Source organism: Vidua chalybeata, chromosome 6, assembly GCF_026979565.1.
Source record: "Vidua chalybeata isolate OUT-0048 chromosome 6, bVidCha1 merged haplotype, whole genome shotgun sequence".
In the NCBI taxonomy this organism is placed as follows: Eukaryota; Metazoa; Chordata; class Aves; order Passeriformes; family Viduidae; genus Vidua; species Vidua chalybeata.
Genome location: NC_071535.1, coordinates 44,713,261 through 44,738,619, shown reverse-complemented (window position 1 = coordinate 44,738,619; position 25,359 = coordinate 44,713,261). Strand labels below are relative to the sequence as shown.

The following is a 25,359-nucleotide window of genomic DNA, read 5'->3' as shown; positions in this document are numbered from 1 at the left end:
GTACTTTTTAGAAATCTGGTTCCTTTTAGATATTTCAGTCTAGATGTTGTAACTAGCCAGCTGCTTTTTGCAATAATTGTCTCTGCTATGTCAGAATGTAAGTGGCCATTTGAGACGTGGTGTATTGACCTCAACTCACCAGAGGCATTTCTCCAGTGAAAGGCAACTGTTCTTTGCTTGAAAATGGGAAAGTTTGGCTATGAGTTAGTCTTGTGTGGTGTTAGAATTTGTAGGTTTCTGCCAGGAAGGTGTGACAGCTGCAGTTTCTCAAATAAATGAGGAAATTCTGTTCTCCCAAATGAAAACCAGAAAAAAGCCCCCATATTTTCATAACTGGAAAAGAAAATACTTGCTTCAGGTATTTGAAGAGTCAGTTACCCTTTCCTATCCTTGATCCTGTTGTTGAGGCAGTTGATCAGGGTTGGCTACTATTCCCAGCGTCTTATTTCTCTTTGCCGTTCTGCATGTTGTGAAATAGAAAACTGTTTTTGGAACCTGCTGGCTAATACTGCAGGGCATACAGCGGTTTTTTAATATGCAGGAGATAGAAGAGTATTGAAGGAAGAAATGCTAAGGCACTTAGCATCTTCTCATCTCCTTTGTATTTCTTGGTGCATGTCATGTTTTAAAAGTTTTGTCTGTGGTTCCTTGGTAAACAGTCATAAATTTATCACAGCAACTAAGCCTCCAAGCAAGAGAAGCTGGCAGAAAAAAAACCTTCATGGTGAAGTACTTACCTCATGGCATTTAACCACCAGAGAAGGTTTCTTAGCTAGCATGTCTTCCTGATAAATAAGAGGAACACTATGGATTAATCCAGACTTTCTGATGAAGTAGATCAGCCACTAATTTGAGAAAAACAGCCCTTTTGAGAAAGAGAAGGGTCAGGGAGATATTTGTTATTTGGGTTAACTGCTGTAGATTCAGTTCTTTCAAATACCTGATAAAGCTTCTGCTGGCATTGTGTGAATAACTGTCTGGAGTATTTTAGCACTTGGAAGATGCTGGGAGAGAAACCTGGTGTATCAGCAGATAAACTTTGATTACATTCTCTCATTGATTTGGGGCTGTATTGCGAAGCAGCACTCGTGTCCTAATCTGTTTGTCATGAGAAAAGCAAAAAGAAAACTGTATTTTACCTTATTTCGTAGAACCTTGACAGCCAACTGCATATCTGTCTCTCCCTCTTGACAATTCTGTGATTGAAATGCAGCTGTGGAAAACCATGGGCTTGGTTGCAAGATGCTTTGATTCCTTAGGTGTCTTCTGCCCTGTGCCTGGTGTTTGACTACTGTAGGGAGATGTTATCCAGAAGCTGGGTGACTTTTTCTTCATTCCTTCTCTCCCTATTGCACTCCCAAAGGTGTATTGTACTTCCTTTGCTTATCCAGGAATTGTTGAAACTGCAAGTTTGTAATTAAAAACTGTTCAGTAATGGGTACCTGAGAGTCTGGGAAATCTAGAGGGGAAATCTACCTCTTCTTGTTCTACTCCATTTAGTGAGTGGATTTTTTCCTTTCATTCATGTGTAGTTCTTTGTTTTGAGTCTGTTTCCCCCTTGCTTTATTTAGTGTGTTATGTTGATGAGTTTATTTGATATATGAAAAGATTACATTAGTTTCTATTCATAGCAACTTTTATGCTTCTGAATGGGACTACTTTGTGTAGCGATGAAATGAAATAGCCTCATATGGAAATGGCCTTATCTATAATTTCACTGGATAAAAGCCATTAGGAACATGCCATAAGGAACAAACCTGGAGGGAGTGAGGAGCATTCTGGAAGGTCTGCCACATCATCTTCTAGTTCTGTTGTCAGTGGTTTTCCTGGGCTATGGTGAATGAAACTTTCTTTTCAAGCTTTGTTGGTGCACGTTTCAAATTGATGATTACTTTCCAGGACTCTGAAACACTGTCTAGTTAGAGCTTATTTTTGTGGTTAGGGGTTTTTTGTTTTGGGTTTGTTTTTTTCTTTTTGGTGTGTGCGTATAAAGGAAATAGCGACGCTCTCCCTTTTCAGCTCTGAGTCTCTGGATTGAATCTGGTTTTAAGCTGCAAAAGAACCACACCTTGGGTCTGCACTGAAAAGATTTACATGTAAACTTTGTTATCTTGCATTCTCTTTGTGCTGGGAAGATACACAGGCAAAGTCACCAAGACCCAGTGATAACTGCCTAAGCTGCTGTGGCTTGACTGCTTCTTCCAGCATTGGGTGGCTGTCTCTCTGTTTTACTGCATCAGTGTGAGACTGAGACTCTCCCTAGATTTGCAAACCCTAATTTGCTGCTGTTTGTATCTTTTTTGTTTGTTTTGTGTTGCTGTTTTGCTTTTTCCTTGATTGTGTCAGCTCAGAATTGAATTTTCTGGGGCTCCATCAGACTTGGCATATAGTAAATAATACTTAAATTTCAAAGCATTACACAGTTTTCAGCCTTAGAGAGGGTTCATGGGGTGTAAAGTATTTATTTTTGTTTGTCTAAAGGATGACAGCAGTGCAAAGAAACGTAATATGTTCAAGGTCTCTTGCTGAGACCTGCAATTAGAAGTCAATAGAAGTGGGATTGTAGAAAACCTACTGTATTTTGGTTCATTTTTAAAATATATTAATTATGTATCTTGTTGAGTTATAATGAATTTTTGATTCTTGTCTCTGTGCATTTGAGGTGTTACTGCCAAAACACTGTTTAACAGAAACTAGGTGGCAAAATGGATGTCAGTTCCAAAGTCAGTGATTCCTTATTCTGAGCCAGTGGAATTGTATATCTCCAGCAGAGAGCAGGTACATGTACACTTTAAAACCTTGCTTTGTGAAGAAACACCACAATCCAAAGCAAACCCTTTTCCTAGCAGTAGGGATTTTTGGCAGACTTTTTCTTGGTCCATCCTTCTTCCTATGGCTTGCTCTGTGCAAAGAGATGTTAATTTTTTTTTATTTATTTATTTATTTTTTTAAATAAAGAGTAGAAGTTGGGAGTATGACATCCATAAGGTAACAGATTTACCACTTAGCATTTCCAACTTCTTCTTCTCTTTTTGTAAAGCACACAGAGAATATACAGACCCCAGGGCAGGGTAAGACTTGGTTGTTCAAGTGCTTTGAGCTCTTTGGATGAAACCTGTGTGTAAGGGAAGCTTCTTTGCTTGGTACAGCAGTAGCCAGATGGTTGTGCTGACCTTTGATTCTGGTTAATAGCAATGCATTTATGACTTATATTAATGCTGTTTTGAGTAATTCATCTTAAGATGATCTACTCCTCTGTCAGTAATAACTTCTCAAACCTTTGAACTCACTAGTACTGGGCATGTAAAACTGAGCATGTCTCACAGAAGCTCCTAAACTAGAACAGGGCAACTGTGATTTCTGTCCTGCAACAGCTATTTCTGGAAGAAACATTACTTTTGTCCTAGTCCACTGCTTTGTGCTAATGGTCTTATCAGCTGTGCAGTTTAACTAATATTCCATTTGTGGGATTTCATTTTGGTGGCTGTATGAATGTGTCAAAACTCTGATTTGTAGGTGTTTTTCTGGTTCAGGCGAAGTTAGATGTCTACTGCTATGATAGTGGCAGAAACAGGAGACAATAACTTTTCACTGTAACATGCAGACAGAAATGATGTAATATCTGAGTTACGTAAGTGCTCTGGTATTTCCGTTCTTTGTCACAATTGTTAGTTTTCCTTATGCTTACTTACCTTTCAATTAAATCAAGTCCTGTCTGAATGTGGCCACTCAAAACATTCTTTCAAAGAAACCTTTCCTGTTTCTATTTTGCTGGTTGCACACTCCCACGGCACGTGGTCCTTGGTTTTAAGTTTCTTGTGCAGTGTCCAGTTGGGGAGTACATGGCCAGCCTTTCCCAGCCCACCACTGTCACACAGTAAGAAGAAGCAGTCCTGTCTTCCTCTCAGACTGAAAGATAAATAAAGGCCTGGACTGGAATGCACAGTGCTGTTCATGTTGCAACTGGCTCTAGTAAGGTAACCACGCAGAATGTATAAAAATATTTTCCATTTATTTCTAGGTATTGCTAAAGGTTGTTTCAACTCCTTAAATATTACTGTTTTCTGGGGAGGTTGAGGAACAAGAAGGGGGTTTTACAGAATTTTGTTGATTTAAATACAGTCAGTTTCATGACATAATTTTTCTTTTGGTGTGAAGAGTGACTAATATTAAACCCTTGTACAAGGTGTCGTAGTTGTTTTGAATATTGGAAAACTTATTAAGCAGCGTGGCAGTGTTAGCAGTATTCATTTGCTCCATCTTTTCTCCCAAAACCATACTCTGGCCCCCTTTTGCCATACACTGGAAGTTTGCTAGGTAATTCACTGTATTGCAGCAACCAACAAAATCCCTTGCTTTTTGATAAATCTTTTTCATTTATCAAGAGTGCTGAGGTAGCTGTGTTCAGCTTGTAAGGGAGTTACTTGCAGTCAAAGTACTTCTAACACTGTCTTTTCAAAAAGCATTTACCATTTTGTTCTTTGGAGCAGAGCTAAAATCTTTCCTGTTTTTACAGTGAATCTGATTTTCTCCCCACAAGTATAGAGATTTCCAGAATTGTTTGCAATGAGACGGAGTCTGTACATGCAGGTGCATGCTCATGCATATACATAAAACTGGGGGATGAGTTCTACAATAGGTCATTGTTCTAGCCTAATTAGCAGACAGACAAATAGGAAAGGAATAGCATGGCCTTTTCTGGCAAAGATTAACAGAGGCAGCCACTGCAGTCCACATGTTTAGGTTGGGTGAATAAATCGGAGCATTTGTTACTGTGTTATAGATGTCTTGTTACTTGTCAAATGTGAAGTGGGCCAAGGGAAGAATAAAAAAGGGTCCTGTCAAGCTGGTGAGATGGCCTGTTTTGCTGCTGTCAGCTCTGATTGCAGTTAGTTTTGCAAATAGAATACAGTTGCCATTTCCAGCAGTGAAGCATGAATTTTTAATAACAAAAGCACAAGCCAACCAAATCAAAGCAAGAATGATATTCTAGTATAGATATTAAAAATTCTGATTTCTGAGTATGTCAGGAAAGCATCTTGTATAAGTGCAAAAAAAAAAAAAAGTCTCCTAACCTGTTTCTCTAGGATTTATTAATTGAAAATAGAGCTTAGAGTCTTTGTATTTGTTTTTTTTTTTTTTATAAACTCAGATATTGTTCTGATGCCCCATCCTTGGAAGAGTTCAAGGCCAGGTTGGGTGGGACTCTGAGCAATCTGATCTAGTGGGTGGCATCCCTGCCTATGACAGAGGGGTTGGAATTAGATGATCTTCAAGGTCCCTTCCAAGCCACACCTTTCTGTGATTGTACATCAACCAGAGGAGCTCATCAGCTCTTATGGTTATTAGATCTACTAAAAATTTCTCTTGAAGGTCTGCAGAAAGCTTGAGCTGAATAGAGTAGAGAAAAATAAGCAGTTCAAAATTTAAACCTGTTGAAAAAGTAAAACAATTTGAATATGGATATTTTAAAATGTTTTCTAAATGGAAATTTTAGATTGATCTAGTTCTTCCTGGTTTTCTATTTATGGTTTGCATAGAAAACTTCTCATGAACTTCTGCTGAAGTGTTTGATTGCTGCAATTGTGATGTTGGAATAGCTTGCATTTCCCACTCCCCTCCAAAAGGCTTTTGTTCATTGTGTGGTGTTATAAATGACCATATTGTAACAGTTAGCAGTTCTGTTGGGAATCTCTTGATCATGTGGTTAGAGAAGTGACTGCAGTGAGAGAGGTTTTGAAAATGAAGTTAATTAAATATATGTTACAGCATTTTAGCACTAGGCAAATTGCTGCCTGTAATGTCTTGAGCAGATTCTAGAGTATCTACGATAACACTGGGCAAGTCACAGCACAACACTTCTGCAGCCTTGAAAACATTCCTACCAGCATTAATAATCAAAATACCTCCATGATACAGATAAAACTAATGAGCCAGGCAAGCGTGTTTGTCCAGGTTTTTAGAGAGAACCAGTGTCAAGTTCACAAGTGTTGTGCTCAGAGCCTGCTGCCAATTCTTTCTCTCTAGCAGAAATTTGTTAATGGAGTCAAATACAGTTATAACCAACTATAATTTTAAATTCTGTTGTAATAAAAGACAGGATTTTTTGCACCTATCAACAATTACCTGTGATAACAATCTATTACAGTCTTTCAAGTAGGGGGGTCTAATGTCGTGATACATGCTGTGGTAACAGTTTCTCTGTTCATGTGTATTTTATTGTTCAAGGATGTAAGTGCATGTCTGTCAAGAATCTTTTTGTATAATATTTCACTTAATTTTAAGCATCCCTACAGAATTTCCCAGGTAGCTCATTCCCCTTGTTACTTCTTTTCCCCACAAGCCTCAGTTAAAAGTATGTTAGAAAATAGAAGAAATTGGCAAGAGACATCTCATTCAACTACCAACAAAATGTCCCAATTGTCAACTGAAGATCTTCTTTTTGTTTGCTAGATCAGCAGGGAGAAATTTACTTCTTCCTGTTTATTTTGAGCTGTATATGTCTATGGGACAGAACTGAGGTTGGGAATGCATCTACAGTAGTGTTTGCTTGGAGGAAAAAGTCAGAGCAGCTGAACATGTTAGAAACAAATTGTTCCTTTTGATTTGCAAGAACATTCTAGTCATGCAGTTGATTCAAGGTGTCTGGGCTGTCCTGTTTCTGGTAAAAACAATACTTCGTGTGCAAATAAGTACGTGGTCTTACGAGAGGTGAACCTATCACAGAGCTGGATAAGATAAATCTGAGTCTAATTATTGCTGCTGTGAGGAAGTGAAGGCTGTTTTGGTACTACTTGTGAATTTTAGGGGATGTTAACAGTGTCTTTCAGCCTGTTGTCTAGGCAGCATTTCTAGACACAATCTGGGCCTTAGATTGATGGTTGCTTCCTCTGAACTTGTTTACAGTGAACCTGCAATTCCTTGTGTGAAGAAGCAAAATATATGCATTTGATTCTTATCTGTTTGTTCCCATGCAATGGGGCTTGTAATGTTGGTTATCCTAGAAATACACATAATATTGGTAATTGCTGTGTTATCACTTGCTAGGCATGTATTTGATGGTCCTCTGTTTCACAGTATTCGTACTTCAGTATTAAGGTTATGATTGCAGATACATTGATATAGTAGAAATTCAGAGGTTAAGGTGGCTATAAACTTGAGTGCTCTTGATGTATGAACAGCTGCCATGCTGTTCCTTGAGTATTAGCCACCTCTCTGGGACCCCTCTTCCCTCTAGGTCATGTTCCCATGAGATTGTTTCCAGATACCTGAAGAGATCAGTTATCTCTTCAGGACCTTACTCAGGACCCTGTTTCTTTGCAGGATCCTGTGCTGCACCATGTCATGGTCAGTGCAGCCAAGGCTGCCCCCCACATTCATATGCCAGCCAGTTCTTTGTTGTTAGTTAGTACAAGGTCCAGAAATGCATCTTTCCTCATTGGCCTCTCCACCACCTGTGTTAGAAAGTTGACATCAGTGCTCTGCAGGATCCTCGTGCACTGAGTGCGCTCAGCTTCCCCAGCAGGGATGGGGGTGGCTGAAGTCACCCATAAGAACCAGGGTTTGTGACTGTGAGGCTCCTTCCAGCTGTCTGTAAAAGACTTCATCCACTTGCTCCTCCTGATCTGGTGTCCTGTAACAAACACCCACGGCAGCGTCACCCTGCCTGCTCTGCTCTTTAAACCTAACCCATAAACTCTTGACTTGCTCATCATCCTCCCTGAGACAGAGGGCCACGTGTTCCAGGTGTTCTCTTAAATAAAAAGCAACTCCAGCATCTTGTCTGTCTTTTTAAATTCATAATTTAAAACCCTTCTGTGTTTGTACAACACGTAGATGACCAGATGCATCACCCTTTCCATGCTGAGATTTGAGGCCTGAATTTTTACTTAACTTGCACTAACCAGTTTTTATTTTGACTCCCATAATGAAATACTTCAGAAGTATAGAATCTAGACATAAAACTTTGTTACATGAGGTATTTGGTTCTGCTGTAGTTGCTGTGTCTCTCTTGCTTTGCTGTCATGAATGAATGGAATGGGCTTTCATTTCTCCCTTTTCTCCAGGAGGTTTTTGAGCTCTGGGTTGGTTTTTTTTGCTCCTTCTACCCAAGCCTTGCCTCAAAGTGATGCTGTCTTTACCAGACCTTGTCAGCTGATGCTGACTGGGAGAAGCATTCTTGCTGGAGCCCCTCACTGTGCCAGCACAAGTGTTTGTGGAGCTCTGCAGGTCTGGTTGTTAACTTCAGCTGATGGCTTCATTTCTACTGAGTTTGTTTTTGCTTGGATCAGCTCTCTGGTGTGGTTTGCAGCACACAGCCATGGTACAGGGCCATGCTTTGCTTACATGTGAGACCAGGTGATACAGAAGTGAGAACAAGCAGCCCATGGCAAGGAGGAGAGCAGCACTGCTTCATCCAAGAGTTGTGATGGCTTGAGGTAGTTTGAAGTTCTTAAATGATATTAAAATGCTGCTATTTTAGATCCTTTCTGTCATTATACACTTGTGCCCTGAGCACTATTTCTTTTCAGAGCTTCTGAGATGATACGTGGAGGCTAAACCCTGATTTCCAAACTCAAAACCAAATCCAGCACCCATAGTGAATGTAAATTTGGTTGTGTTGTACAATACATTCAATTTCTGTGTCTCCAGAACTACATAAGCATGCCTAGGTGTGAAATATTTGTAGAAGAATGTTCTCATGAGCATTTAAATTTCTGTTATTCTTAGATATGTCCCCATGATGGCCATTTTCATTCAATCTCAGCTGTTGGGGGAAACTGGAAATTGCCACCTCCTAGTGGCATTTGCTGGTCTGGATGAAATACAACAAATGACTTTTATTTAGGTTTCCAGTTTTGGAGTATTGCTAAACAATAAAATTTCCTCGTCAGTTTTCAAAATACTCAGCATAAACTTGGCAACAGAAGTAGGAAAAAACCCACATACTTCACTTTTTGTACTGAAACATGCATGGGTGGATGTGGGGAAACTTTGCTAAAGCAACTGCACATTTGCTGTCTGTGCCCTTAATTGCATTAATAAAAGAAACTGCCACTTCAGTGTCAGTCAACACTGAAGATGCCATTTGTCCTTGAAATGTACTCCAAGCTGTTGTTTGGCACCCTTTCCACAAGCAGGAAAACTTTGCAGTGGGGCGAAAGAATAGAGGAGAGAAAAGAACAACAATCCTATTGCCTTAAAATTGTTTTGCATCATTTGTGGCCAAATGAGAAATACTTGCTGTGGTTGTGACTTGTTTTCTTGTTGGACTGTCTGGAGTAAATCATTAATGGAATTTGTTTACAAAATACTCCAGTCTTCTGTTAGCCCCTGTCATTTACTGCGTAGGGCATGTGTGAAAACTTGTCTAGTGCACTGATAGAGCTAGTGGGACATTTGGCTGAGCAAGTCTCTACAATGTGTTGAAATATTCAGACCTGCACCCACTTTTTTTTTTTTTTTTTTTTTTTTTTTTTTTTTTTTTTTATTCTAGAGACAGATTGCTATGGTCTTTGTTAGTTTAGAAGGCTGGGAGAAATTGTCATCTAAAATACCAGCAGGTCTTTATTTTCATGAAAGCTTGATGTCCTTATTTAAGGAAATCTCTTCTTGTTACAGTGACAATATCAGTTCACAGCTTGCTGTGCTCTACTGAAATCTTCACATCAGTAGCAAAAGAAATGATGCCATGAATGCCTTTCTCCCCAGGTGCTGAGGAAGTCTTGCTGCTCGCCAGAAGAACTGACTTGAGGAGGATTTCCCTGGACATGCCGGATTTCACTGACATTATTCTGCAGATAGACAACATCAGACATGCAATTGCCATTGACTATGACCCTGTGGAAGGCTACATCTACTGGACTGATGATGATGTCCGGGCAATTCGTCGGGCCTATCTTGATGGCACTGGAGCCCAGACTCTGGTGACCATGGAGATCAACCATCCAGATGGCATTGCTGTGGACTGGGTGGCCAGGAACCTGTACTGGACTGATACTGGCACAGACCGCATCGAAGTGACCCGGCTGAATGGGACATCGAGGAAGATACTGATCTCCGAAAACCTAGATGAACCTCGAGCCATAGTGCTCAATCCTGTAATGGGGTAAGTTTGGTGTTTAGTGAAAGCCCTGTGGTAGGTCTTGGGATCCAGCTTATAGTCTTCTGAAAGTGAAAATGTGCAAATTGCAGGATGACGCCTATACCGTTTGTCAGATATTCAGGAAATTACTGGTTTTCCCTTGATTCATCCTTTTAATGAATAACTGTGTACATAAAAGGTGACTTCTAAATATAGTGTACCTCAATTAACCTATACATTGGGTGTTTGGTTGAATTTTCTTTTCTCTGCATCTTCAGTGTTATCCTAACTATGAAGGAATTGGGCCACTGCATACTTTCAGTAGTTTAATTTATTTACTGCTCAAACTTTATATTGTCTTCACTGATTGCTGTTTAAGCTGGTTTGTTTGCTGCTGTTGGGGAAGCAAAAAGCAAATTCTTTCAAAAGCAACACAGACTTTAACTCTTGTCTTGCCTGTTGCATGCATTAACTGTTTCCTCTCTTTACTTTTTTTTTTTTTTAACAGCTACATGTATTGGACGGACTGGGGTGAAAGTCCAAAGATAGAATGTGCTTATTTGGATGGCTCAGAAAGGCGAGTTCTGGTGAATACTTCTCTTGGGTGGCCTAATGGCTTGGCACTGGATCTTGAGAAAAACAAGCTTTACTGGGGAGATGCAAAAACAGATAAAATTGAGGTGAGTAACAGAGCCATACTTGGGTGCATTTGTAGAAAACAAGTGCAGTTCTCATATGCAGTTTTTGTCTTGGGTGCATTTACCCATTTTTGGAGTAGTCTGTTGTTTCATTAATATTAAAATGATACTTAGCTTAACAAGACATATTTGAGAAGAAAGGAAGTACATTCATGTGGTTCAGAAAATTTCTGCAAGAAATAGTATGTTTGTTATGCCTACATTGCTCCAAGTGTAATTTAATTGCTTGAAATCTCAGGTTTTACCTGAGGCTTTTGCAACAAATTGGGACACTCAGGTAAAATTTGTTTAAAAGATGTTTTGGCTTGTCTGTGGTGCTTGGAACTGCTATTTAAAATTGCTGAATGCAAAAGACAGTTCATGCACAGGAGCCAGTGGATATGGAGGCCCTGGAAAGCCATATTTCAGGATGTTAATGGTTGTGATGTCCAGATTTGTGGACAAGAAGTAAATTTTAATGTATCTAGTGCTTTGAAAACAATATAGGCAGTCTTTGCCTGAATTTGAGGAGGGAAATTTCTACCTTGGTCACGGCCTGGGAAATTGAGTTTTAATGTTGTTTGGGGTAGTAGCATATGCAACATTTTTTGATAAATAATTTAGATAAACAGATTTTGAGGAATGACTGCTTTCTAAAGGTTTTGCCATCAGGAAGAGAGTAAACTAGACTGTCTGCTAGCTTCAGAAATTTAACTTCAGTGTTTTGGCAGTAGCTAATACTGAGTTTGATTACCAGAGAGATCCTGTCTCCCCTTACCTTTCAGTGTGCAGGACAGGGAACATTCCAGATGCCACCTTTTATAGCTGGGGCTGCCTTGTGTTTCATGGGGTTAAGCAATCGGTTCAATCTGTCTTACTTCACTGTCAGGCAGCAAATCCAGCAATCCTGTTTGGTTTGACATCAAAGTCTAGGAAAACCAGGAAGCCAATGTAAGGGCTTTTTATTCACTCTGTTTTTCTTTTGTGCTACTCTGCTGGCCCTAATACACACAAAACATCACTGTATGTCATTTGAGGTGGGGCATTTCCAGTTTCACTTGCTGCTGCAGTCATTCAGCATAAACTCATTTTCTCATGCTTGTGTTTTGTTGCCAAGAACATGCCGTTTTAGCAGCAGCCACTGTATCTCAGTGATTTGTTCTGTATGTATGTATGTATGTATGTTGCATCCACAGCTTGCCAGAAACAAAAATCAGCTGACTTCAAGTTGAGGATACATATTTATATTTCATACTATAGTTGACCCAGCTGGGTATTGGGATTTCTCTTTTTTCCCAAAAGACATGTAAAACTACCTTGAAGCATGTTACTGGATAAATTTAGTTTCTGTTATCACCTAAAACCAGCATAAATGGGATGGTAGATAATAAGCTGTAACTATTTTGTAGCTCATTACATAGCAAAAGAAAAAAAAAAAACAGCTGATGATGTTTTGGGTGGTTTACTCTCTTGCTACACTTCAAGGAGGGAGTTCTTGCTTCATCTTAAATGACGTTCAGGTTTATGCTGAGTGCTCCTGAAGAAGGAAGTCTTCAACCAAGCATTTTGCCCCTACACAGTTCAGAAAGTTGCACTCTGCAACTGCATTCTACTGCAGAAGGCAAAGAAGGTGCTGCCTTGTCTGTGCTGAAGATGGGATCCCAAAATTGCTGTTAGGTGGTAATTGAGTATTGCTTTCATCGCATGGCATGCCTTCAACTGCTTTTTGCATAGAACAAAACACGAGAGTGAATATAGCTTGTGCATATTTGTGTGTATCTCTGCTTGGTATTCTGTTCTGGCTTCTGGTATTCTAGATGTGCAGGGAGTCATCTTACTCTCACTGGGAAGGCCTGTTTGAATTTAAAGTTCTTAAACAGTGAATGAACTTTGTACAGCTTGGAAATTTGATAGGCTGAAGGCATCTGTCCTGTTTTTCCTGGACCTTGGGTTCGAAATGCCCTGTGAATGTCCCTGGGTTGGTTGGTTTTAGGGGTGGTTTTGTTCTGTTCTGGTGACATTACTTTTGGGTGCACTCTTCCTCAGTTAGAAAATAATCTCTGCAGAGCTGTTGAGGGTACACCAAGCATCACCCTATACCAGGAGACTGTGTTTTATTTGTGCATGGAGAACTTCACAGGGTGAAAACAGCAGTTACCCTTTCCTGTCAAAACCCCTTTGCTAACCTTCCCATCTGCAGCATTCAACTGCGATACAAAGGGCCCAGTCACTTTGCAAGCAGTTTGCATCCTGAAGAAACCACTTGGCAAGGCTTGTCAAAATTTTGTATGACAGGAGCCTGCAGGGCTTTCGCTGCAAATTTGGCACCCTGTGGTAACACTGTTTCCAGGTTTATTTTTTTAAATTGTTTTGACAAAGAGTATGGCAAATAGAAAATAGATAGCAAATTTTGAGTTGTGTCTGTTGAAATCGTGTTTGTCCACACAGCTTCAGCTGCAAGTAAAGGGCATGGATTAATCCAGCTGAATTTTGGATTTTACTGGCAGAGAAAAGTTACTTTCCAGGAACAAACAGCAGATTAATAAGGATTACAGGATTCCAGCAGAGAGAGAAGCAAAAGCCCATGTGTATAGTTTCCTAATTCTTCTTTTAAAAAAATTATGGCAAGCCAGGTTTTCCCATGTATTATTTCTTAAGTATTTGCTTAAAGTGCCTAAGGTATAGTTGCATAATGAGCAATTATGAAATTTTCAGCTGCCTGTCATTATGTATGCATTTTAGTTGAGCTTGTGCAATGTTCTTGGAATAAGTATTCAGCAGACTGTACCTTCTGGAAGCTTCCCCTCATCCCCCTCTTCCGACTTTCCTCTCTGTTGACAAATGTCCTTCATTTGTTGTTTTTTTTTTTTTGTGGGAGATCTATTATCACATAACTATCACATACACAATAACCTATCACATACAGTAAGTCTTTGCAAGTTTATAGGGTGTTTTAAGTGTAAGTCAGCACTAGATGATGATCATAGAGCTCACTGGAATTTCTTTCCCAGGTGTGGCCTGCCCTTGAATTTTCAAGAAACAAGCTTTATAATTAGTGTGTTGTTGATCACATTCTGCATAAATAATGTAAAAGGCTATTTGAAACAATTTGCAACTTAAATATAGGAGTAAGATTTGTAGAAGTCAGTTGTACTGGGGTGAAAAAATAATTGAACTAACTTAAAGCTGCTTTTTCTAAACAGGTCCAAGTATACTTCACATATTACACTTTTATTTTCCAGTTATTTGACCTAAAAGATGCAGTATTTAGTTTATACATTAAACATTTTCTCATAACTGATACATTTTTGTATGTGTGTTTCATTTTTCAGCAAAGGATTAAAAAAACCCTATGCAATGTAATAAACTACTTGAAAGACATTCTGTAGTGGTTTACTGAAACCAGCAAATCTTCTAGGGAGAACAACTAATTTAAACTTATTGCCACGTGATAATTAGCTGTAAAAATCTCAAAGCATTGTTTTTCTAAAATATAAATGCATTTCAGAAGACCTAGTTTATACTTATATTAATGTAAATAATTCCCACACTGCTTATTTATATTAATATGTGAGAACAGAAAAGTTAAATGGTGATAGAAATAAGGAATGCAGGATCCCCTTAACTGAAAGAACAGCTCTACAATCTTAGATCAGTCTAAATAGGCAGGTGCATTAATAAAATTATTTAGATTTATAACCGTGAGGGAGCCTTAATTTCAGTGGGGTTTTTTGAAACTTTATAGTGACATTCGATTCAATTAAATTTAAAACTGTGGCAAAAAAATGTTATGAATTGAAGCTTACACTGTGGTCCTTAGATGAATGAGATATGTATCTCCTATACTTTTTACTACATCCTATATTTTTTACTTCTGATAAATTGGTAGATTACATCCTTTCCAGCTGCAAGTGCTACATCTGTGAAGTGATATGCATCACATGATGTTGACAAACAATGTCATGTAATGTTGAATAGCACATGTCAGAATTGGGATGGCAAAACTCATGCTCGTCCCTGCAGTTCATATAGCTCTGTTCAGCTCTGTATTCCTGCAGCTCCTTTGGATGCTGCCACTTCTGGTTTTTCTGTTTGCAATGCACTCCTCTTCTGACTGGCATTAAGCTGTGCTGTTAGGGGAGTGACATGTGTGCACGTTTGTAGCTGTTGGGTATGCTTTTTGTTTGGAATTGTCTGTGTGGTTTGTGACCATTATATACATCTGTGTTTTTATTAATCTGAAGTAGCTGTCAGGCCTTTGTATTGCTCGGCCTTTAGCTTGAGGAAACATGAATGCTGTTTTAGGTGGATGGGGATTTTTTTGTTTTGCCTGAAGGGAGCTGCTCAGCAAACTTCTGTCACGTGAGAGCTCTGTTTGTAGTAGTGTCCAAAGACCTGGTGTATAACCAACTATCTTTTAAGCTTCTGGAGGGGTATAATCTGTACTGGTGAGCTTGAGACCAGATTTAGACCAGGAGCCACATAGCCATTGTAGAATGGATATGAGGAGTCATTTGGAGGAAGGACTACCTTAAAGTGTTGTTACGGGGTTCTTTTTTTACTGAAAGAGTGATAAAGTACTGGAATTGTCTGCCTGGGGAGGTGGTGGTGGAGTCACCATCCCTGGATGTGTTTAAAAAAAGACTGGATGTGGCACTCAGTGCCATGGTTTAGTTGAAGTGTTAGGGCATGGGTTGGACTCGATGGTCTTGAAAGTCTCTTCCAACCTAGTTATTCTGTGAATTCTGTGACAGTTCTTAGAGTTTGAGAAGACTGATGATAAATCAGTTATGTTTGCTTTTCCCAGAGAGACTTGGCTGGGATGGAACATAGACTTTCAGGGAGGGAAGGGAGCTGTATCTTTGACTAAAACAAACTCTATTTCTACAAAATTATGTACGGCCTCACAGGGGTGTGCACCTGTAAGAAGAAGAAGGAAACCTGGCAGCCAGGGGAAGAGGATCTTTATTCTTTCTTGTTTAAGAATTCCCACTCTCTCATCTGTCTGTTGGCTGTGCTCTGCTTGCAACACCAGACTCATCACCAGATTTGGGGTCAGGAGTAAGCACCTCATTCCTGACTCCCAGGGATCTTAGTGGATTCTCAGCTTCCTGTGCAAGGAAGAATTTTCTGCTTATGCATATTTGGAATGATCTTGGCTAATTTGCTGTCATAGAAATTATGTTGCAGTTTGTCCAGCCTTGAACACACCAGTCTGTATTGCGGAACAGACTGGTGAGATGACATACAATGATCTGTAATGCTCAGCAGGTCAGACTAGTGAGTGATTTCAGATCTTAATGGCTTTTAATGAATTTAAACTCTTCTGAGTCTGTTACATGTTTCTAAACCCTGAACTGTGGTTCAGGATTTCCTGATGTGATTCTACCTCTTTCTGGAACACAGAAATATAGCCAGCCTCTATCTGCCAACAAACAATACACATGTCCTGTTCAGGAGCATAGAGCCTTCTAGCAACACTCTTTTAATTACAAGATCAGTTTGTCTGTGTTTTGCTTACTGCTTAATTAAGCATTTCAATATTTTGAAATTATTATTTTACACCTTGCACCACATGAGCTTTGTTTATTTCTAAGAGGACTGTTGCCAAGTGTGGGAGCTGTTGAAGAAAGTCAGATCCAGTTTCACAGAATTAGATGTTTTAGATCAGAACAGAAGGGTCCCACCTTTCTGCTCTAAGCTAAGTAGAAAGGAAGTGTTCACAGAGCAGAGAGACTCATTGACCAAAGGGAAGAGGATAAACTTATGAAAGTGAATTTCCTCCTGTCCCTTTTCAGTGTTAGCTGCCAGGTGCATTTGTATCTGAGCCCTGAGCAAGTGAAAGGTATAATAGTGTTGAAGAAGAAAGTGATTATTATAAGAAACACATCCAAGCTCTGGCTGGTTCCATCCTGTGTTCAGTAGTGCTCTTGGAGATATATAAAGCTTTCCATTCTTCAGCAAAATTTTCTTGAGAAATTTTTTTCTGCTGTTCTGGATGGGATGGGATGGGATGGGGAGGGATGGTGGAGTGCCTCTGCAGGTAAATGATGACCTAGACTCAATTAGTCTGGTCTTTATCACCTTTTGGCTGAAATGCAGCAGCCCAGTTGACAGGGGTGTGGGGGCTTCAGTCCTCAAGGTATGTACCATGTCTCTTGGCAGCATGAGGTGCCATGAGCACATTCTTAATTCTTTAAGCTGATATTTCCCAGATAACTAACTACAAATCAAATTCAAGATGCCAGTTCTTTTCTTCACAGCCTAGGACATACATATGGAAAAGGCAGCTACGTCTGAAGTGAAGACTGTTGTCTGGGCTATGTTAAGCCTAAATGGATTTTCCATAATAAAGGCAAATCTTTTCTGTAGTAAAGAGATTTTTTTCTTAGAGGTTGTGCTGAGATACTGGATTAGCCTTCTCTTTCCCCCTTCCCCAGTTTTCAGGAACTGAAAAACATCAAGGAGTTCTGTTTCTCTGTTCCAAGTGCAAGGTTCATATTAATTGACCTTGCCTTCAGGATCATAAATAACCAGAAATTCTCATCTGTAAAGAAGTAGAGCAAAACCAGCCTTGCAGCAAAACCCCATTGTGTAGAAGCAATTGTAGCAGGGACTTCTTGTCCCACCTTGATGATACAGGAGATGATGTGGCCTGTGTTAGTCATACCACTTAATGCACTAATAGAAAACTCTCAAATAATGTTTTTATTGAATGAGATCCTCCCATAGGATGGTTTTTATCAGACATTCTTTTAAACTTTTCTATGCCCTGCTTGATATGTGTCTAATAGCTTCAAAGTGGAAAAAATATAAAGTTTAAATCCTCCTTTGAGTCTTTCCACACTCAAATTTCTACCATTATGAACTTACATTAATCTATAACAATTTGTGATTTATTAGAGTTGATGTATTGCCAAAAAGCCCTCTAAATCTTATGTAATTACCCAGGAACTGTTTTGTTTTGTACTACTCTTTTCAAGGGACAACTCAAAAAAGAAGCAACTGACAGGCAACTTCTGAATTTAGTCTTTGTGGAGTGCTCAGAAATTACTTATGTATGTGCAGCTTTTGCCATATTTATCGAGAGGAAATCCTGAGGATATATTAAACTACAAAGTTGAAGAGTCATTTGAGTTTTACATGTTTGGGGCTCTCCTTTCTTCCTAAAGAATTATTTTAGGCTATCTGATTTCAAATCACCCTTTTCCTCTTGCTAGGGAGAGAATTCTGCTTTACTTCCATTGCTGGGATCAGCTTCCTGTATTTAAAAAAGGGATTTTGTATGTAGTGGTACAAAGGCTTCTGTACATGTGAAGTGTGGAAATGAGCCCCTCTTTAAGGGAACCTGATGTCTATTCTAGCACAGAACAAGTATGTCTTTTTCCAGTTGCTGAGAAAAAGTTGGCTTCTATGGAAGTTGGAGTAACTTTGAGTTTGCCAGACTAGCAGGTGGGATAGTTGAGAGAGGTTTTAACTTGGTAACCGTCTCAAAGTTACTGGCTACGTTGTTTGTCAATAGCTATGATTTCCTTTAATGATTTAATTTTCCTACTTTCTTCTGTATTTTCCCAAGAAAAATGCTGAATTTGCCATAGAGCTTACCTCTAACCTAGACAGAAGATGATCTTTGCTGCCCAGGAGTTGTGATCTCGTGAATAATGTCTTAGAGCAGGGTTGGAAGAGACTTGTTTCTCTGATGTTTTCAAGATAGTTGTGCCAATATTCACGGTTTGTCACCATAGTCTGGGAACTAACTTTTCACTGGGAAAAAAGTCCTCCCCCTGCTCTTGTTTGAACCCTTTCTTGGTGTTTAGTGACCTTAGATGTGAACTTCTTAAATGAAGAATACAGAAATATTTTTGCCACAAACACAAATTCTAGCCTCCAATTTCAGCTTTGTTGGGTCATTTTTTTAAGGCCATCTGCATTAGTGATGGTATTTCACAACACCACAGAACATCATATTGGAATGTTCCAGATGGATTGTCTTGAGCAACGCTGAGAGGGCAGGTGATGGTACCACAGGTGCCTGTCAGCACAAATTTCTGCAATTTTTGCTTGTGAAACACATGAAACATGGATGCTGTAAGAAACAGGAAACTTGGCATGCTGGGCTGGCCTGGTGAGGTTCCCATGCTTCTGAAGAGCTCACACTACAAATAAAGGTGTGGAACTTGATTTTCATGCCACCTCTTATTAGTGAAATTTTGAAAGCTGTCAGTACCATTTTTAGACTCATATCATCCTGGCCTAACGAGAGAGAAATCTAACAGACACACATGATAGCCACCACCAGCCTACCCTAGTTCTCCCAAGGTTGCCTGCAGTGGTGGGAAATTTTTCTGATAAATGTCCGTAGTGTGGATGAGACCAAAGGTTTTTGTGTCTATTTATCCTTTCTAAAAATTCTTCAGTGCACTGATGGGATAGCAGTCACTCAAAGGAAGACTGCCTTTGCTTGGCTTGATTGACCAGAGTCATTCTGTGGGAAAGGATGCTAACTTATTCTAAACTGGAGGTGACCCTGGCCTTTTTGTGAGCAATAAAGACATAATAGAGGCCCAGTTAGGGTTCAGCAGAACCCCCACAGCCATCTGCACACTTCATTGGCAGAAGTGGCTTTCACTTGAACTTGCATTTGACAAGTGTTTTCTGTCTCTTTCTCATTCAGAAGGGTCCTTCAAAGCCAAGTAATTGAAATGCTTTCACCCCTCACTCCTTTTTCTCCTTCCCCCAGACTTGCTTAAATTGCAGGGCAACTGGCATTCAGTGTTAAATGAGTAAAAATGCATCCACTTCCAAAGCTCCCACTTTCCTTCCCTTCCCATAGGGAAGTTCTATATAGAAACCCACCATCTTTTCCACACTCTCCAGCACCAGCTTCATAAAGGAAAAGTTGGGGGGAAAAAGGTGTTTCTGTTGCAAGAAGCATACCATTTTTCTCCCTCCCTATTTTTTTTTTTTTTCTGTGGGTTTTTTTTTTTTTTTCCTCATCACGCTGGACTTTTTGAAATGAAACACAAATCAGGTCTCTGGAATAAAAGGTTGTGAGTATGCCTTGTGGCATTTGGAATGAGGCTATTCACTGCCTGAATGACTATAAATAGAAAGCAAGGAGCTGTGTATTTCTCAGTTCAGACTCCCTGCAAAGAAGCGCCCTTCCCAGTTAAAGGGTGACTTTTTGAAAGAAGCCTTGTTCCTTGAGCTGAATTGAATTGCTCCAGGAATTCTTCTCCTTGCAGCTTGCATAAAAGGCATTAATCTCTAATTTATTTCTCCTTTTAAAAGGCAGTGTAGTCCATCATAAATGTGTATTCTTAGCCATGTTGCCAGATATGCCTGTCATGTCTGTACAGAGTTGCATGTAAAAAAATTCTGAGTGCAGAACATTGTTCTGGGCAATTTTTGTGCCTGAAAGCCTTCTTTTTGGCTCTGGGCCAGCTGTCGGCTCCCTTTTTATCTGGTATTCATTCTTTAGTGAGAAGGCTAAATTAGCAGCACTCAGGTTTTTGTGTTTTTTGTTTTTTGTTTTTTTTTTTTTTTAAGAGATCGAGGAACAGAATGGGAATTGCGATTGATTTTTGTAATAAAAGATTTGATTCTCCCCACACACTTGTGATGTTGCCGATGGTAAGAGCTCCAATAGGTTACTGTTGCAGTTCTGCAGACAATTTGTTTGGCTGATTTGGCTGTTAAAAAATGCTGATAAATCTCCCATGTTGTGCAGTTATGTAAATGCAGTGCAATCATTTTTCTTCTGCCTCCTCTTTTCAGAAAGACTGTAGAATTGACGAAAGACATTTAGTAGATGGGAGGAAAATGTTTGACAGGTTTGTGAGTTGGCAGTGTTAAAGATCCTAGCACTCAAGCAGTTGGATTGGCTTTTTTTCTGGTTTTCATCCCTTTTTTCCTCCCCCCCTCCTTTTCTTTTCTTTTTCTCCTCTCCTTTTTTCTTCCACCCTTTCCCCTTTTTTTCTCCTAACACAGTGGTGTTTTGTGTGGTGTTATTTTGAAAGCTGCTTCTTATTTTCTCCTCAGACCTTTTGTTTCACATTTTATTCTACCTTAAAAAAAACTAGCAAGGGCAGCCTTTTTCAGAGTCTTCTTTTCCCTGTTCATAGTTTTTAAAGAATGGGTCTATAGATTCTTTGCATTGCTCTTTCCATTACTTATGGAAACCTAGTTGTGTGTTTTTTTTCTTCCTTTGTTTAACAGAGGAGTTAAAAGGTTGAGAAATACCTTGTTTTTTTTTAAAGCCCAGCCTGTGCATGGTTTCAAGTGGTTTTTGCATTAATGCTAATGTAAAAATGAGAGCAACAGCAGACAGGAAATAAGGGGAGCAGTATGTCAGTACTGTTCACATTTCTAGTAGAAGAGAGGAAAAGCAGAGAAAGAAATACGCTCTTCAGCAAGACCAGGAAAGTAGTTTTTAAGCAACAGCCAACCAGACTAAGGAGATAAGAGATTCTATAATATCTAATTTCTTTGTAGTTTTCTAAATTGTAAATTTCTTAGCTTAAAACTGATGGTCAGTGTCACTCAGTTGAGGTTTTCATAGCTGGACAAATGAATTAACACACTTTGTAGAGAAATATAGTCAAGTTGTTAATTTCCTTCTCTTGATTCTGACTATTGGGACATCTTGATCCTTGTCATTTCATCATTGTCATTTTACCTTTATAAATCCACTTGAACAGAGCTCTTAATTTAGAAAGACAAGTGATTGCTCAGGTTATATTTTGCCAGTTATTAATCTGAGTTGCCTTTGAGTTCTTCACTTGACTTAAAGTTGCTTTCCAGATTAAAAAAAAAACATGCATTTTTCCTAGATCATGTATTACATTGGTTTATTTTTAATTATGTTGTCCACTAGTTCATGGTCATATGGAATTTTGGATCATGTGTTTTTAAATTTATTGGTAAGATGATTTTATGTGTTTAAAACATCATGATTTGTAAAATGGGTGGCAAGGACAGAGTGCATTTTTCTCCTAGTTATGGATCTGGTTTTATTCCTTGTTAAAATAACAAACATTTTTGGCAAATTTAAGGCAAGAAGAAACTTTCCAGGAAGGACATCATTAGAACGTAGGTAGTTGCTTCTAATGGCCTCCTTTTTGTCAAATATATTAATATTTTAATCTTATTTTGAAAACCTCAATGCTGTCACCTAGCAGGTGAAGCACTGAAGAGGCCCTAGTCACAAAAGCTGTGTCCTTGGAGAGAAGTTGGGTGCGATGTGTCTCTAGACAGGATTTTGTTCCTTTCCCTGGGGTTCCTCCTTATCAGGCTGGTTCAAGCAGAGAGGCTGTGGGCCCAGCTACCCTGCTGTCACCTTCCATTCCTGTAGCCTCCATCTGTTTAAGGTCCCAGCAGTTAATACAGTTCTGCATGAGCAAAGTCCCCACTCAAACCCCATGCCTCTTGAGAACATCTCAGAATGGATTTTTGTTTTATCAGATAATCAGAACTGACAAACTCCATGCATCAATTTCACCAATGTCTGTGATGAAAGATCTGGTTTGGTTTCAGGTCTCGCTTCCCTTAGCAATTAGAAGGGTTTTACAAATTGTGCTCAAACACTGTGGATGGTCAGTCCTCTAATTTACCTTCTGGTCCTCTCTGCTCTCATATGTGTGTGTTTCTTAACCCAGAAACCATGGCTGTTTGTCTCATCCAAATTTTGTGCTACCTGTGAACAATAAAAGTGATGTAATTGCCTTTTCCAGTGAGATAAGTTATAAATAAAAATGTTTATTTTATTTTAACACTGTTTTTACTGAATTCTTCTGTGATCCTTTGGTTTTGTCTTTGCTTTACTTTCCCTCAGTCTGACCCTGTGAGGTAGCAGTATTGTTAGCTCTCGTGGCTCCAGATGCGTTCCTGTAGGAGTCAGAAGGTTTCTGTGTCTTGTGTGTAACCAAGAAGACCTATTCACCTTGGCCACATCTGGAGGCATGACACTTGTCTGAGGTGATAAAGAAAAGTCCTGTCTGAAGAGGTTCTTGATGTGCCTTGTATGTGTATGCAGACTCAGAAGGATCTGGGGTTAGGAAGGAATATTCCCTGTAATTTGCTGTCCAGCCTGATGGATGGTCCTGTTCCTGTTAGCATGGTATGGAAGTGGGAGCTGTGCAGCTTTGTGGCAGTGTAGGTGTCATCCACTTTGCCCATGGCGTGAGGATGGGTGACATTCAGTGCCATTAGAGGGACCTCAGTGTGGAGCAGTGTATGAATTTACCTGGATCCCATGTTCTTAAATGGTTTTGAGATGGACATCTGTGAACCATTTGATGAATTGGTGATTTGGAAGGTGTCAGGTTTTTTGGTTGGAAGGGAAAACAAGTTGTGTTTCTTTTTAGAAAAGCAGTTCTGTGCTTTCCACTGATAAATGGTCTTGTCATACAGCAGCATAGGATAATCTACATACACCTTGTTCTAACTGTATAACCCTTTCTGAGCATTCTAATTTCTCGTGCAGGTTCATCCTCACTGGGAATAACAGAAGTACCCATATCTGTTGTCAGATCAGAATATTAATGGATGGCATATTATTAAATCAAATCAGTAAAAATCAGAAGCTTCTCTTCTTAAAGAGAAGCTGCAACCAGCAGCTGAATGTAGAGCCTGCATATACTCCCTGCATGTAGCAACACGAAGCAGGACCTGGACTGAAAGCACAGAAATGTGTCTTTGATAAAATGCAAGTGAAATATTTGTCATGAGCATTAAAAAGAGAATGGTTTGGGTTTGTTTGCACAGCTCCCACAAAAATAATGTCAACTTAAGCAAATTTTCAACACCCAGCTTGTCACTGCCTGGACAGCTTGTGTAGAAACCACTGTAGCCAGGAAATCTCATACCTGTGAATTTATGCTTAGATTGGAAGTTACTCTTGAAGGCTGTGCTGTGCTTTGGAAATTTCTGCTAGTCCGAACTAGAAAAAAAAGTATAAGAAATGTACATCGCCCTGCTGAATTCCTACTTAAAAATGGAAAGACCAGGCTAAGGTGTGACATTACCTTAGTGATTCAGAAAGATTGGACACAGAAGAATGAGCAATTAATGCCAGATTCCCTGTGGAATCTTGGAGATGGCAGAGGTCAGAACCAGAACTTTCTGAAGATTCTCCCAGAGGAGTAATTGCAAGACTCCTGGGTTTGGGGTTTGCTTTTGTTGGTTTTTTTCTTACAGGCTGGTTGAGTTTAGCAGAGGTTTAATAAGGTCCAGCCTTGGATTTGTTCCCCCAGGGAGATGCTGTATTTTGCAGTAACTTTCTAGGGCATCTTGTGAGGCAGTGAAACATATGTACTTCCCATTTAGAGAAGGATTAAAGTTTGTACCACCTAGTTCTACAAAGTTGAAGAGCTCTTGTGAAGAGCAGTGATGTTCCCTGCTTAACTTCACAGATTATTAAATTGAGACATTAAGTGAACTGCTGGGAGATGGTCAGATTTGGGTCTTAGGCCAAGTCTAGGAGTTGGGAAGGTTAGGAGAGTGGAAGAAGTCAGTGGGTGCTAGTGGGTGTTTCTGGCTGAGCTGCACTGGGGAAATCTTCCAGCATAAAGTAGATCCCCAGGAGACAAATTAGGTGGTACTTGTACTGACTTGCTGCAAAACCTTTGGCTGAGTGTTTCAGCATCTTGTGCCCCAGCAATGGAAGAAGATTACTGTTTTCTAGCTTTTTAAAGCCTTACTAATTTAAGGTTTATGAAATGCTACAGAAATGCAAACTTACTGTTGCCAGCAGATGAGATTTAAGGCATCTTTGTAGAGTGCCACAACCTCTCCTTTGGCCTCTGCTCTTTCTTCTCTATTGTTTGACTTACACTTTTAATGTTCTGATCTTGTGAATCTACCTTAGAGGATCCAGCAGCAGACCAAATGTCAAAATTGTTCCCAGTAGAAGCATTTGCCTTTTGCTTCTGGCATGGCCATACAGGCAAGAGAAGCAATATTGTGTTCTCCTTGTCTCTGACATTTTGTAGTCATGCCATTACGGAATGTGGGTCTGTGGACTATATGGTGCTTCTGCATGAACTGGGTTTCGTTTTGGTGTGAACGTAACACCCTTGGGACAGTTCTACCTTTTCTGTCACCTGTTTGTTTCCACTATGGAGAGAGTTCACAGGGAGGAGGAACCCCATGTGTTCCACAGAACCAGTGCACCTGAGGTCATCCCTGTGTGGTCAAGAGCTTCTCATCCATGGTTTTTGTTGTCTTCTACTTCTGAGATCTACAAGACAACTGTACTCTTTTTTTTCTCCCTTCCCTTCATTTTCATAGTTATCAGTTACCTGTTGATTGTGCTACAATGTATGAAAATCAGTGCTGGCTGTTACCATTTTTAAGAACACAGTAAAGGTCATATCAGTCTGTGCCTTCATTTTCTATTCCTGGCTTTTGAAAGTTTGGATTTGTGATTGTAATAAAGCACCCAGTGGCACAGGACAGCTCTGTCAGTGCAAAGTTCAATTTGGTTTTGTTGGTGGATATCCCATCTTGACAAAGAAGTTGAAAACACATAACATATGATTCTGAAAAGATGAAAGATGGAGAGTGAGGTTTGGGAGGGGGAAGATGGCTGAGGTCAAA

The 25,359-nt window shown here is 39.6% G+C and overlaps 1 protein-coding gene across 1 annotated transcript in view; it reads left to right on the top strand.

Annotated features, from left to right (window-relative positions):
* LRP5 (LDL receptor related protein 5) overlaps positions 1-25,359 on the top strand; it is a 124,656-nt gene that overhangs the window by 53,526 nt on the left and 45,771 nt on the right. Inside the window, exons 6-7 of the mRNA XM_053945411.1 lie at positions 9,712-10,108; positions 10,593-10,764. Of these exons, the coding sequence (XP_053801386.1) occupies positions 9,712-10,108; positions 10,593-10,764 (569 nt within the window). The remainder of the gene's footprint in view (positions 1-9,711; positions 10,109-10,592; positions 10,765-25,359) is intronic.